Genomic DNA, 12,610 nt, shown 5'->3' with positions numbered 1-12,610 from the left:
TTACTTTAATTACTGTTATAAGTGTTTAGTTACTTTTGATTCCATGTCTTAATATGTCTGTCTTCTTAGGTTTCCCATGAATTTGCACTGAACTTTAATCCTGCAAACCCTTATTGCCAAGGTAATCATTTATTTTTCGTCTAATAATAATATATTTTAAAGGAAAGAACAAAAAGGTTATGAGGGATTCTTCATTAAAAATCGTAACAGGAACAACAATAGTTTTGAGAACGATCAGTATTTGGCAAGAGTGAAATCTACTTACCTTCCTTACTGGTTCGGAAGTACACGTGGCGTGCATGCGCACGCAGACCTGCGCATGCGCAGAAGGTAAAAAACACATTACTTCCTGGTTAAAACCATGAAATAATGACACCTGGGCAGGTGGGCGGAGCTTTGCTCTGCCATCGCTACTAGATCGGCAGATCAGCAGCCATGATCGCTACCGGATTGCGCAATCCAGTCCAAACTGGGAGCATTTTACCCCTTGGTATTTGGGCATGATCATTACTGTAGCATATCTAAGGATCTGCATTTTAGAAATCTTTATTCACTGTTTAAAAGAATGTAAATAGTATTATGATTTCACCTTATAATAAAGCTTTGGTTTGTATAACATTCGGTTTGGGATAAAACAGTAGTGTAATTGGGAGAACAACAATTAATTTATAAAAAATAAAACAGGAATTTGTACTGCTTAGGATGGAGGCAGCTCCAGTTTATTATACACAGTAGCCAAGAAATAATTTGTTTTAGCTCACACCTATTTAAAAGAATAAAATTTGAATTTTGTTAAATAATTTAATACTAGATGTATGTGATATATGTTATTGATAACTTACTTTCACCCAAAAACAAAACCTTTCAAATTTTATGGAATTCTTTATGAGGCAAAATGAACTTGGTGTATGTTTGTTTTATCATTTATCGTTTGTACAAATAACTCAAGGTGCTGAACACATCCAACACACCTTCCTCCTATTTTTCCCACAACAACTCTGTGGGTTGGGTTGATGCAAAGTCACTCAGCTTCTTTGAAGTTTTTTATTGAAGCTTTTAATGAAGTTTTTGAAGTATAATTGAAGTTAATTTTTGTTGATGGTCAACACAACTGCTTTTTTGTGTTGCTCTTTTGCAACACAAATCACTTGTCTCTTTTAATCTTATCCAACACTAAAATAATTGTTGAAGGCCTTTCCAAATCACTTTCCCATTTGAAGTATGGCTGATATCTGTGAGAGAATAGTACAATATACTATTGTTAATAATGTTTTTATCATCACTTTCCTCTTAAAAGATGAAATATTTGAAAAATGAAATATCCGACCATGCTAATGGGAGTGAATGAAATGAGAATACAGATAGTCGTCAGGTTGCAACCATTCAAACTGGCACTGGCACTGAATGAGAGTGACTTATGGTACTTGGAGTTCCAGCTGTTCCAGTTTCCCTGCGGTCATGTGATTGCAATTGGGCACTTGTCTTTTCATTACATCACAGTGAGCTATTTCTGATGTTCCCTGCTGCCTTCTAACAAACAAAGTCAATGGGAAGCTGGCAGGAAGTCAGAAATTGTGATCATGTTCATCACACATTCTTCATTTAATGACTGCAACCAGGTCTGCCAGAATTGCCTTTGCTAAGCAACACAGTCACATTATGCCATGTTTCACAACTGCATTGGTTAGTGATAGAAGTTCAAGTCTCAATTGCTTGATAACCCAAGAACTACCAATAGGTAAATAATCCCAAAGGTGTTTTTTCAAGAGGCAACTGGACTTTCTGGTAAAAGCACCTTTGGGACAACCATGACCTGGATGACTGAGAATCTCCATAAACATATAGGTAACTAACCAACCTAATTGAAGTAGACTGCTATCCCATTCCTTTATTGAAAGATTTGAAAAATGTGTAAAAAACTGTGTCCAAAGTTTTTAAGTAATTCTGCTATTTCCTTGTTTTAGGAATCCAAGGAATTATAGATGCCTATCGACAGGCTTTGCCTCAGATTCGTCTTTATGGTCCAACAAACTTCTCCCCAATTATAAATCACGTTGCTAGATTTGCTGCTCATTCAGTGCAAGAAAAAAGTGCTTCTGTGAGTTGGCTTGATGTTGTTTTGTTTTACACATTTACTTTTCATTAAATTTAGGAGGCTGAAATTCAGGTTGTCTCAAATGCTTCATAAGGATTACGTGGTTCGAGGGCCACCACACCAAAAACATTTTATTCTTTGATACAAAAGTTATTTACATGTAATAATCATGTTTTAATTCCTAATCGACTGTATGGCCATCCAGATGTTGATAAATTGCAACTTTCAGTAGCCTCAGCCAAAGTTGGGAATGCTTACCATTGTAATTCCATACCATTAAAAGCCTTCAGGCTGTCTAGGGACGACAGATCATTTAAATCAGGTATCTCTAACCTTGGCAACTTTACGACTTGTGGACATCTTGTCCCAGAATTCCTCAGCCAGCATGTGCTGGCTGAGGAGTTCTGGGAGTTGAAGTCCACAAGTCGTAAAGTTGCCAATGTTGGAGACCCCTGATTTAAAGAGAAGCTTCAGTTTCCAAATGAGACACGTCTGTTCTTCCTTCCTCCAATCCTCTGATTAAACAAATAAGCCGTTTGCTATTTTAGTAAAAGTGGAACAAGTTTTAAGATATTTTCTGCCATCTAGCAACCCTCCTATTCTTGGCAGAAATCTCAGCCAGTTCTTACAGCTGACTTCCTAAAAAGGCTCTTCTCAACTCTCCTCTTGTAGGAACAACTGCCTCCTTATCTGCCTCTTCCATAGAAAGCTTTCTAGCTGCATTGAGATTTCTTTCACCAGGACAAACCCTCTAGTCCCATGATGGCGAACCTATGGCATGTGTGCCACAAGTGGTACGCGTAGCCATATCAGTGGGCACGCTGGCTGAGCTCTAGCGGACATGTGCATGCCAGCCAGCTGATTTTCGGGCCTTCTGGGCCCACCAGAAATAGGGAAACAGGCTGTTTCCTGCCTCTGGAGAGAGTACGGGGGATGGGGAAGACCCATTTTTCTTTCTCACCTGGCTCCAGATCCTCTCTATGCATCTAGGGAGGGCGAAAATAACTTTCCCCAGGCCCTCTGGAGGCCCAAAATGACCCATTTCCCAACTTCCAATTGGACAAAGGGCCGTGGTTAGCTCAGGCTGGTAAGAAGCCTGTTATTAGAACACAGCAGCCTGCAATTACTGCAGGTTCAAGCCCGGCCCAAGGTTGACTCAGCCTTCCATCCTTTATACGGTAGGTAAAATGAGGACCCAGATTGTTGGGGGGGCAATAAGTTGACTTTGTAAATATATACAAATAGAATGAGACTATTGCCTTATACACTGTAAGCCGCCCTGAGTCTTCGGAGAAGGGCGGTGTTGTGTCTTGCAGCGGAGGAGTGGGACACGACAGGCGGGATATAAATGTAAATATTAAAATTATTATTACAGGAAGTGACATTTTTTGCTGTCCCCAGCCTTCAAAGATTCCTAGAGAGGCTTTGGAAGCTGGGGACAGCAAAAAATGTCACTTCCTGTCCAACCGGAAGTTGGGAAACGGGCCATTTTGGGCCTACAGAGGGTCTTCGAGTGGGTGGGGAAGGCTGTTTTCACCCTACCCATATTCATAGAGAGGACCTGAAGCCGGGTGAGAAAGAAAAATGGGCCTACCGGGCCATCGTGTGCCAGGAGCGGGGGGGGGGGGAGGGTGGTTGCGCGTGAGGGCGGGGCGCATAGAATTATGGGTGTGGGCACGGCCATGCGCAAACCTTACCCCCACCCCACCCCATCCTGGCACGCGGTGGGGAAAAGGTTAGCCATCAGTGTTTTAGTCCCTGGTCACCTTTTCCATGCGGGCATGTTCTGCACAGAAGGGTGTTACAAATCTTTTCTTTTGACTGCTCTTTTTTCCTTTACTTCGGAGAAAGAGATGTCCTTTTTCATGACTTTCTCATCTCAAAGCCCAAGTCTGAAATGTGTGAGCTGGGGAGAACCAAAGAATGGTACTGTTTGCTGCTTTATTTTGCCAATCAGTTTGGGGAGGAGAAATCAATGGAAGATCTGCAGCCCCGAATCCTTATGTCTTATCATATGTGGAAAATATGCTGCTACTAACCTAGCATTGAGGTGATACTGTAGCCCTGGCAGCCTCATGTGACTTCATCTTGATCCTTCCCTGTGATAAGTGGGGAATTGCCACCATTCCTTCTGGGTGTTTTTTTAGGAATTGGGCGATAGCCACAACTCGCCATCACAAACAAGTAGTATGCACCGCTTCTCCCTGTAATGACCGGATCTGCTCTAGCCTAGCGGTTATCAGCACTTCAGAGTAGGCCAAGGCAGAAAACAGAGTTATATAGATTATAAAATGCTACTTCATTATTGTAGGACATAAGAATTTTGAAAGCCTGTTAGAGTTTCTCTCTTGAATCAACCAGATTCTGTAGTGGGGGGGAATAGTGAGTCTGTTTTTCATGCCTTCTCCTTTCCCAAGACTGTCTCTTATTGTCTCCTAACCATTTATGCACTTCTTCTGCAAAATTGATATGAATTCTTATACACTAATTGAATGCCATTGCCAGGCTTAACCTCCAGTTGCCTTTTTACCAGTCTTGCCCCTCAGTCCTGAGGAAGACAGATCCAGAGAGAAGAAAACAGGGTGGTATCTGTCTGCATTCAGAATCCATGTCCATTTGTTCCCAATTTCCTTAAGGCTTTCTTGGAAGGCTGGTGAACAAGGCACTGGAGGCAATTGAGTGAATGCATGAATGCAGATTGTTCAAGGCAAGATAGAATGAGTGGATGAACCATAGATGGGCTGCAGAAAATATGGCTGTATCCGTTCTTTGGGCCATGAGTTTGAGACCTCTAGAGACTCCCTTTCCGAAGATGAAGCTAGACACATCTGTTTAGAAAAAAATCTATAAAGTTGAAGCTATTACTAAAAAGAACGTATCTTAATGTCATACCAATGCATAACTCATTATAAAAATATAGGTAGTCCTTTGACATCCTCTAAAATAAATTAAACAAAGCAAAACCTGAACATACTGTAATTATTGAGATCAGGACTGATACTTAAAAATAATTGCACTGTTCATTCCAATCCATTTTAGTATATAAGCTTTATTGACTTAATTTTTATTGATTGGTCTTTTGCAGCAATACTATGTTTTACTGATAATCACAGATGGGGAAATAACTGATCTGGACCAAACTAGACAAGCCATCGTAAATGCCTCCAAGCTGCCCATGTCTATCATTATCATTGGTGTTGGCAGTGCTGAGTTCAAAGCCATGGAATTTTTGGATGGGGATGATGGTGTCTTGAAGTCATTGGCCGGGGAGCCAGTTGCACGAGATATTGTCCAGTTTGTGCCTTTTAGACAGTTCCAAAATGTAAGTTTCCATATTTATTTGTTTTATTTATCGTATTCGCTTTTATGCTGCTTCAACCATTTTGCTTTCAGGACGTTAAACTACCAGTAACTACAGAATATGGACCAGGGCTTAAGAATCTTTTCTCCCTAAAGATTATATTGATCCATTAAGTAAATTATTAAACTCTTGCAGTAAATTAAAATTGGAAGCCTACATTATCTGGAAAGTCACAAGTTTCTTTATTTTAGTTACAAACAGCAGTGTTGATTGTGAATCAAGATAAATAACTGTGTGAGACATTTTATATCAAGAAATGTAAGCTTAACTTGATATGTCTTAATAGGTTAATTTGAACATACTCTTGATGATAGCAGTATCTGGAGCGCTGATCTGATGTAATCATTTAGAGTTCTAGAAGGCTATTTAACTTTTTTAAAAAAATACTGAAAAAGATTTTCAGAGGCAGAAACTCGTAACAGATTTAATTCTGCCCATTTCTTAGCCATATTTAACAGCATAAGAAGGCCTCTTCCTTGGGATTAGAAATTTGAGCTCCCTGTCTGTATTTATTATTCTGTTTTACTATGGTTAGTGTCTAGGTAGGTAAAATGTTGCATCTATTCCAGTGTTACAGATTCAATTTTGAATTCTGCTTAAAGTCTGCTTGCAGTATTTGGATTAAAAAACAACTAATATGATCCACATTCACAAGGGTGTGACAAAATGTATTGGAGGCAAGATATATTCTTTTTCTGCTTTCTTAACCAATTATTTTAAGAAATTTAAAACTTACTGCTTTGTATGCTGGTATGGTAAATTGTAAAAGATATTTGAGGCAAAGTAGTATTTTGGAAATGCGTAATTCATCTTATTATTTTTTAACTTAAATGACTCCATTTTACTAATTCTGGGTAGCAGTATAAAAACTGGGCATTTCATTGCTTATTCTTGTATGGTATTTCCTGTTTTTATCTATTTTCTCTGTTAAGTTTCTTCTTATATTGTGAAATGTTACATGCAAAATAATATGTTTTATATCTGTATAGCATTCATGATTTTATATAATACATTTTTTTTTCATAGGCTCCTCGGGAGGCACTTTCCCAGGCAGTATTGGCTGAAATCCCTAAACAGCTAGTCTCCTACTTCAAGAAAGCTGGCCTGACTCCTGTAAAATTGCCTTCGGAAAAGCAACCATAAAGCAAAGAATATTTTTATTGCTTAAATGTACAGTAAAGAAAACAATAGTGGAGACAAAAGGTTTTTTTAATGAAAGCATTTATCTTCTGGCATCTAATTATACTGCACTCAAAAACATATCTGTGGTTCTGCATATATTGCTCATATTATATGCAGAAAATAATAAGAATGGTACACATATAGGAAATATAAAGGAAATATACACTAAGAATCTAGTGGCTATCTCAAATCATAGGATTGGCTTATTAGTTTGTATTCTGCATATCTTTGTATAGCATGGAATCAAATTGAAGAAACTTGGGTTAGAACAAGATTAAAGCTTTACAGTATATTTTTTTTATTAAAATTATATAACTTGAATAGATCTTAGTGGTTTTGGAAAAGTGATGATACTAGATCACTAAATGGTTGATGGTCCTTGAGACATAGTTATTGTAACCTCAATACTATATTATTTTTAGCACAATCTTATATTTTATGCAACATAATCTGATATTATGATAAAAGTTCAGATATGTTACATATATCAGAAATTCACTAAAAAAAAAAGTTGACCTATGCATGAACCTCTAGCTTCTGTGAACCTTTTCAGTGGTATAGAAATGTATGTGTATATATAATACACAATATATATTATATATTATAATATATAATGATAAATGATATATTGTATATATATCTATATACATCATTTATTATATATTCCTGGACAATTTCTTGTCTGTAGAAAGACAAATCTTCTTGCACTGTTATAGCATTGCCTCCTTAATTGTTGTGGGTCTTTATGAAATGACAAATATTAAAACTATTTTCTTGTTAAAGGAATTTTACTATACATTACCAAAGCTGAATACAAATCTGTTTAATATTTTAAATAATGCTGTTTACATTCAGATTTGTTTCTTAAGGGCATTTTGATTCTTATATTTCAAAAGTATATAAAGTATATTTCATTTTTGTATTTGACTGATACTCAGTGGAGAAGTGGCAAGAAAAAATGAGAAAAAAAATGAGTATAATTTTCAAGAATTGCTATGCCGCTGATCCATAAGTTGCAGGACTCTTGGATGCTTTTAGTTACAGCAATACTAGTTTAGACTAAATACTTTCCAGTTATAGTTTTGGAAAATTCATTTCATAGTTTTTATAATTTTGGAGTATCAAAGCTTTTTATAAGAAAGTTCAAATCTTACTGATCGAAAGGAAAATGTGTTTGAATAAATTTAATGATCAGTAATATCAAATATTATTTACAAATCCAAATATAAGGAAATTAAATCTGTGCTTAGATAGTGAAATAGCTTATCTGATGCTGAATTTGCATTTTTGATCCAAATAGAGCTGCTTTGTTAACGAATACATCAAGCAAAGGTACTTTGACTACAGTAAAGTAAATGTTTTACAACCATTCATTTAGCCACCGTTCAAAGTTACAACAGCAGTGAAAAAGTGACTTATGACTGACCCTCGCACTTAGAACCATTGCAGCATCCCCATGGTCACATGATCAAAATTTGGGTGTTTGGCAATTTTGATGCATTTACAATAGTTGCAGTGTCCTGGAGTCATGTGATCACTTTCCCATTTGCTTTGAAGAAGCAGATTAAATGGAGGAAGCTGGATTTCTTTAACAACTTCAGGATTCATTTAATAACCACAGTGATTTGCTCAGCAACTGTGGCAAGTAGATCATAACATTAGGTACAATTCACTTAATAACCACCTTGCTTAGCAGTGGAAATTTTGGGTCCAAGTGTGGTCATGAAGACTTCCCCTATAATCACATTATATTCATCGTATTTCATCTCAGTTGAAATTTACTCTATAGTAAATAATATTGTGTCCATTTTCAAACCCTTGAGAAAAGTTGCTGTTGCTGCATTTTTAGACAGATTTAGACTTGTTCTCTGTCACGACAGAATGCAAAACACACATAATAGATTTAAGATTTAGGGAGGTGTTTTCCACAATGGAACCACTCCAAAGAGGTTGCATCCTTTTTGCTTTTGAATGTTTTAAGATTTCTCATTCAACAGGGGTTTGGAGTCAATTTGCAGGGCCTACCCTATACTCATACCAGAATGCTAACAATTGATTTTTAAATGGTAAAATAAACAATACAAATTTAGAATGCAGTTGAGAAGCACTCAGCAACTTTAATACTTATTTGTATTAAAAATATTTCTCAGAAGTAGAATATAGTGTTTTTATATTTGGAGGAATATTAGGAGGAATTCATACTCTTCAGATTTTTTGATTCTGCCTTTATTACTTTTATAAGTCTGTCAAAGCTGAGAACATACAGAATATTTCTTTCTCTTTTCCTCGTAACAGCAACCCTGTAAGATGAATTGTGCTAAGAGAGAATGTGTGGCACAAGGTCATGCAGCTAGATTTCATGCCTAAGGCAGAACTAAAATTTACAGTCACCTGGTTTCTAGGCCAGCATTTTAACCACCACACCAAATTTTTAAAATGTTTAAGCCAAATTTTTAAAAGGTATGTCCAGCTTTCTTGAAAATTGCCTGTTTGGACAATCTTCTATTGCACTGTTTGATTAAATGTTTAATGGAAATAATGTTTCTAATGTAAGAATTCCATTCTCTATTAAATCTCCGTATAAAACCTAAGCCTCTTACTTGAATCAAACGTCTCGGTTGTGGATGAAAACAGTTTTCAATGAATTGCATGGGGAACTTGGGGGGTTTCCTAATATAAACATACAGTAATCAATAATAAGAGCATTAGTATAAATGAATCTTGAATGCTCTTTGAATATTTCATTAGCAGAATCAAAGGCAATACTGATGACAAATTCCAGAAGCTGAAGTCCCAACATATGCCAGGCTAAAGAATCTGATAGTGAGAAATTTGATGTTGTGAACCATTTTCAAGACAACTATTTTAGTGTTTTTTCCCCCAGGATATTTTGATGCCTACCGTCAGTTTACGCACACACACAAACTGACAGTTCATCTTATTTCCGCAAAGGTAATGGTAGAATCTTCTGTACCTATGATAGAATCTTCTGTCAGTGTGGTGGGCCAGGGAGACTATGTGTGCTCACACATCGTTGCTTAATGTGTCCAAGATAATGATTGTTTAAGATGGTCATTTATGCTTGAACTGAGAACTACCCATTTAGTTTTCTTGGTTACCAATGATATTCTCAGGCATCTTCTCTAATCCAGAAGTTCAAAAGTATTCTCGTTTTTTCAACTTTCACTTCCATAGAGTACATAGAGAGAAAAAACCACAGTGCCTGCATAATTTGTAGGTCTAGACACATCTTAACATCTGAATATCTTTTCTAAGGTATTAATTGATAATCTACCTATAGCTTATTTTTTGGCTGCTGAATCTTTTAACACTGATCCTAAAAGGCAGAAGCTATCTAACACTTCAGTATCTTTATTTCTTTTTCGAATTTTTTTTGTTTTATTCACAAAGTTAAAATACAAATTCTAAAAAAGAGAAAAATACAAAAAAGTAAAGTTAAACAAGACATTAAAAAGTGCATTAAAAACACACATAGATTTCCCCACTAGTTGAATACTGATAAATATATTTTAAGAACAATGTCTCCCTCCATTGTGCAACAGGCCCAACGTTTATGAACTTCTACAACTGTTTACCCAACCAATTTGACCTATCTACTATATAAGAAAAAATAGTTAGCATGTAAAACCAACTGCAAAGTTAAACTTCCCACTGTTAACAATCTATTATTGTATTTATTTGGTAGAAAATCCACTATGGCTTCTGATTTGCCATAAACTGCAATCATTACCTCTGATTTGTTCAGGATCAAATATTCCCAACTGATTCTCCAATATGTCCGTCAATATTTATTTAGCATATAAGTTAAATAAATAAAGGAAGGGCATACAGTCTTATGTCCATGTGGTTTTCTTGTAAATACTGTAGTGATTTACTATTGCCTTTTTCTTCACTGTATGAAATGATGCCTTTACTTGTGTCATTCAAGAAATCTTGCACTCCCAACAATTTCCTATATTACTGCTGCATTATAAGTGTCTGCTCGCTTTAGCTGGGCAGTTGGGTAGCCTTAATGCCTTGGATAATTTTGCTGGAATAATGTATTCTTGGCACACACTTCAGGCATTCTTTGCTCATTCCTCCCAGAAACATCGTTACCCTTTCAACAATAAGGCAGCACAGAAGAACTTGCTGGCTGAAATAGAAAAAGGATCTATCTATTGTTGGGAAGATATATCCATCAGGTTCAGTTCCAATCCCGGAGAAAGACACTGGAAACATGGAGGTTGATTGGAAAGAAGGCTTATTGATGAAGCAGAATCACATGGATTCTGGGCAGCTGACCACATGGAGTTGAGAGCAAGGGGTTTTTATACCTTCTCTTGGACTTTGCACTTGAGCTTCCTGTTCCTGTGCAAGAACATGTATTCTATTTGTTGTTGTCAGACTCCCATGGGGCCATGTAGATGGCTCTGTAGGTTGTCTGAGAAGCTTGGTTGAAGTTTCTGAGAGTGATGCAATGTCCTTAGAAGACTGCAATGTAGTGAGCTCTGTGTTTTAATGGGTTAATCCTATTATGTTCTGAAGGGTCATGTCTTAATCCCTTCACCCTGTCGATAGGCTGGCCCAGTCTTTCTTAATGGACAAAAAATATCTGCTGGGAGCTGGGGCTCTGAGTTTCTGTCTCCCTTAAGATTTTTTATTTCTTTTTTAGGGGAAATATAATATTCTGCCTTTTTAATATTTCATAAAATATTTCATTCTTCTAGGAGTGGGGTGGATGCTAACTTTCTACACTAATAAGAATTGCAAATGGCTACACCTACAACACATTCTATCAAAAAGGATCTGACTTGTATCTTAATAGTCCCACAAATGAAAATTGGTTTACTCTGCATCAATTAAGTACTGTGTAAGCATTTTCACTGCCCTCTGGTGGTTCTCAATTGAAAGGTTAGTGCCCTATGAAATACAATTTGCTAAGGGCTGTTCCAAAGGTGAGATGAAGCCTGTACCATTACATTCAAATTAGTCAATCATACGTTGATTACTATTGTGTGGTTTTGATATGACGCATGTAACTTTTGGCATAAGGCTCTGTGCTGATTTGGGCAGTGGCAGGAATGTAGTTCAACAGCATATTTCTGACTATAAAGTCTCCATTAGTTGTTTTACTCGCCTCTGGTAAGCATAGGAGCTGTTAAACTCACTGGATTTTCCAATGATGAGTGATGACTTTGGCATAATATTGCGCTATTGGCTGCAATGATGTTTGCAGGGATTGGAGGTGGGAGGAGACAAAATGTCAAGATGGCAGTCAAGGTCCCACCCCTTTTTTACATATAAAATAAATAAAATAAAACTGATTATAGCACCCATGATATTGCTGTCCAACTTTTAATGTATACTGTGATGTACACCTTTTTTAAAAAAAATACATTCCATCACTTAAAAACAGCCTGTATTCCTGGAATGTGAAGGAAGCATTGTATTCTATGTGATATTCCACTGGTTCCATGTATTTTTTACCCAGTTCTATACCTTTTTAAAAAATCTAAAGCCTAGGGATAGGCAGCTGACCAGGTGCCTGCCTTCCTCTGAATAGCCAGTATCTCATGAGATTGGAAGGAGTCAAGCTAAATTTCCTCATTCTCACAAGAATTTGATCCTATAGATTTGTTTAGCTTAACATGGGAGCCTGTAAGTTTCATTGTAAATTTTGATGGGAGTTTGGCTTTTTTTAAATTAATATTTTTTGTAGGAATGCTTCTAGACTCCAAGTGGGGAAAAAAGGATTTATCCTAATATTAATGAAAAGAAGGACTAAGGGAGACATGATAGCAGTGTTCCAATATCTCAGGAACTGCCACAAAGAAGAATGGGTCAACTATTCTCCAAAGCACCTGAGGGCAGGACAAGAAGAAATGGGTGGAATCTAATCAAGGAGAGAAGCAACCTAGAACTAAGGAGAAATTTCCTGACAGTTAGAACAATTAATCAGTGGAGCAACT

The 12,610-nt window shown here is 36.8% G+C and overlaps 1 protein-coding gene across 7 annotated transcripts in view; it reads left to right on the top strand.

Moving 5' to 3' along the window:
• The window catches only part of LOC131194271 (RNA-binding protein 12-like), a 55,772-nt gene extending 46,548 nt beyond the window's left edge, over positions 1 to 9,224 (top strand). For all 7 annotated transcript variants that reach the window (XM_058175070.1, XM_058175064.1, XM_058175066.1 and 4 more), the window contains 4 exons: positions 70 to 121; positions 1,965 to 2,098; positions 5,181 to 5,417; positions 6,483 to 9,224. In XM_058175070.1, the coding sequence (XP_058031053.1) occupies positions 70 to 121; positions 1,965 to 2,098; positions 5,181 to 5,417; positions 6,483 to 6,599 (540 nt within the window). In that variant the 3' untranslated portion in view covers positions 6,600 to 9,224. The remainder of the gene's footprint in view (positions 1 to 69; positions 122 to 1,964; positions 2,099 to 5,180; positions 5,418 to 6,482) is intronic.
• Positions 9,225 to 12,610: the final 3,386 nt, after the last annotated feature.

The sequence above is a fragment of the Ahaetulla prasina genome, chromosome 3 (assembly GCF_028640845.1).
Source record: "Ahaetulla prasina isolate Xishuangbanna chromosome 3, ASM2864084v1, whole genome shotgun sequence".
Lineage (NCBI taxonomy): Eukaryota > Metazoa > Chordata > Lepidosauria > Squamata > Colubridae > Ahaetulla > Ahaetulla prasina.
The sequence above is the reverse complement of the archived record's forward strand: the minus strand, read 5'-3'. Positions and strand labels throughout refer to the sequence as shown.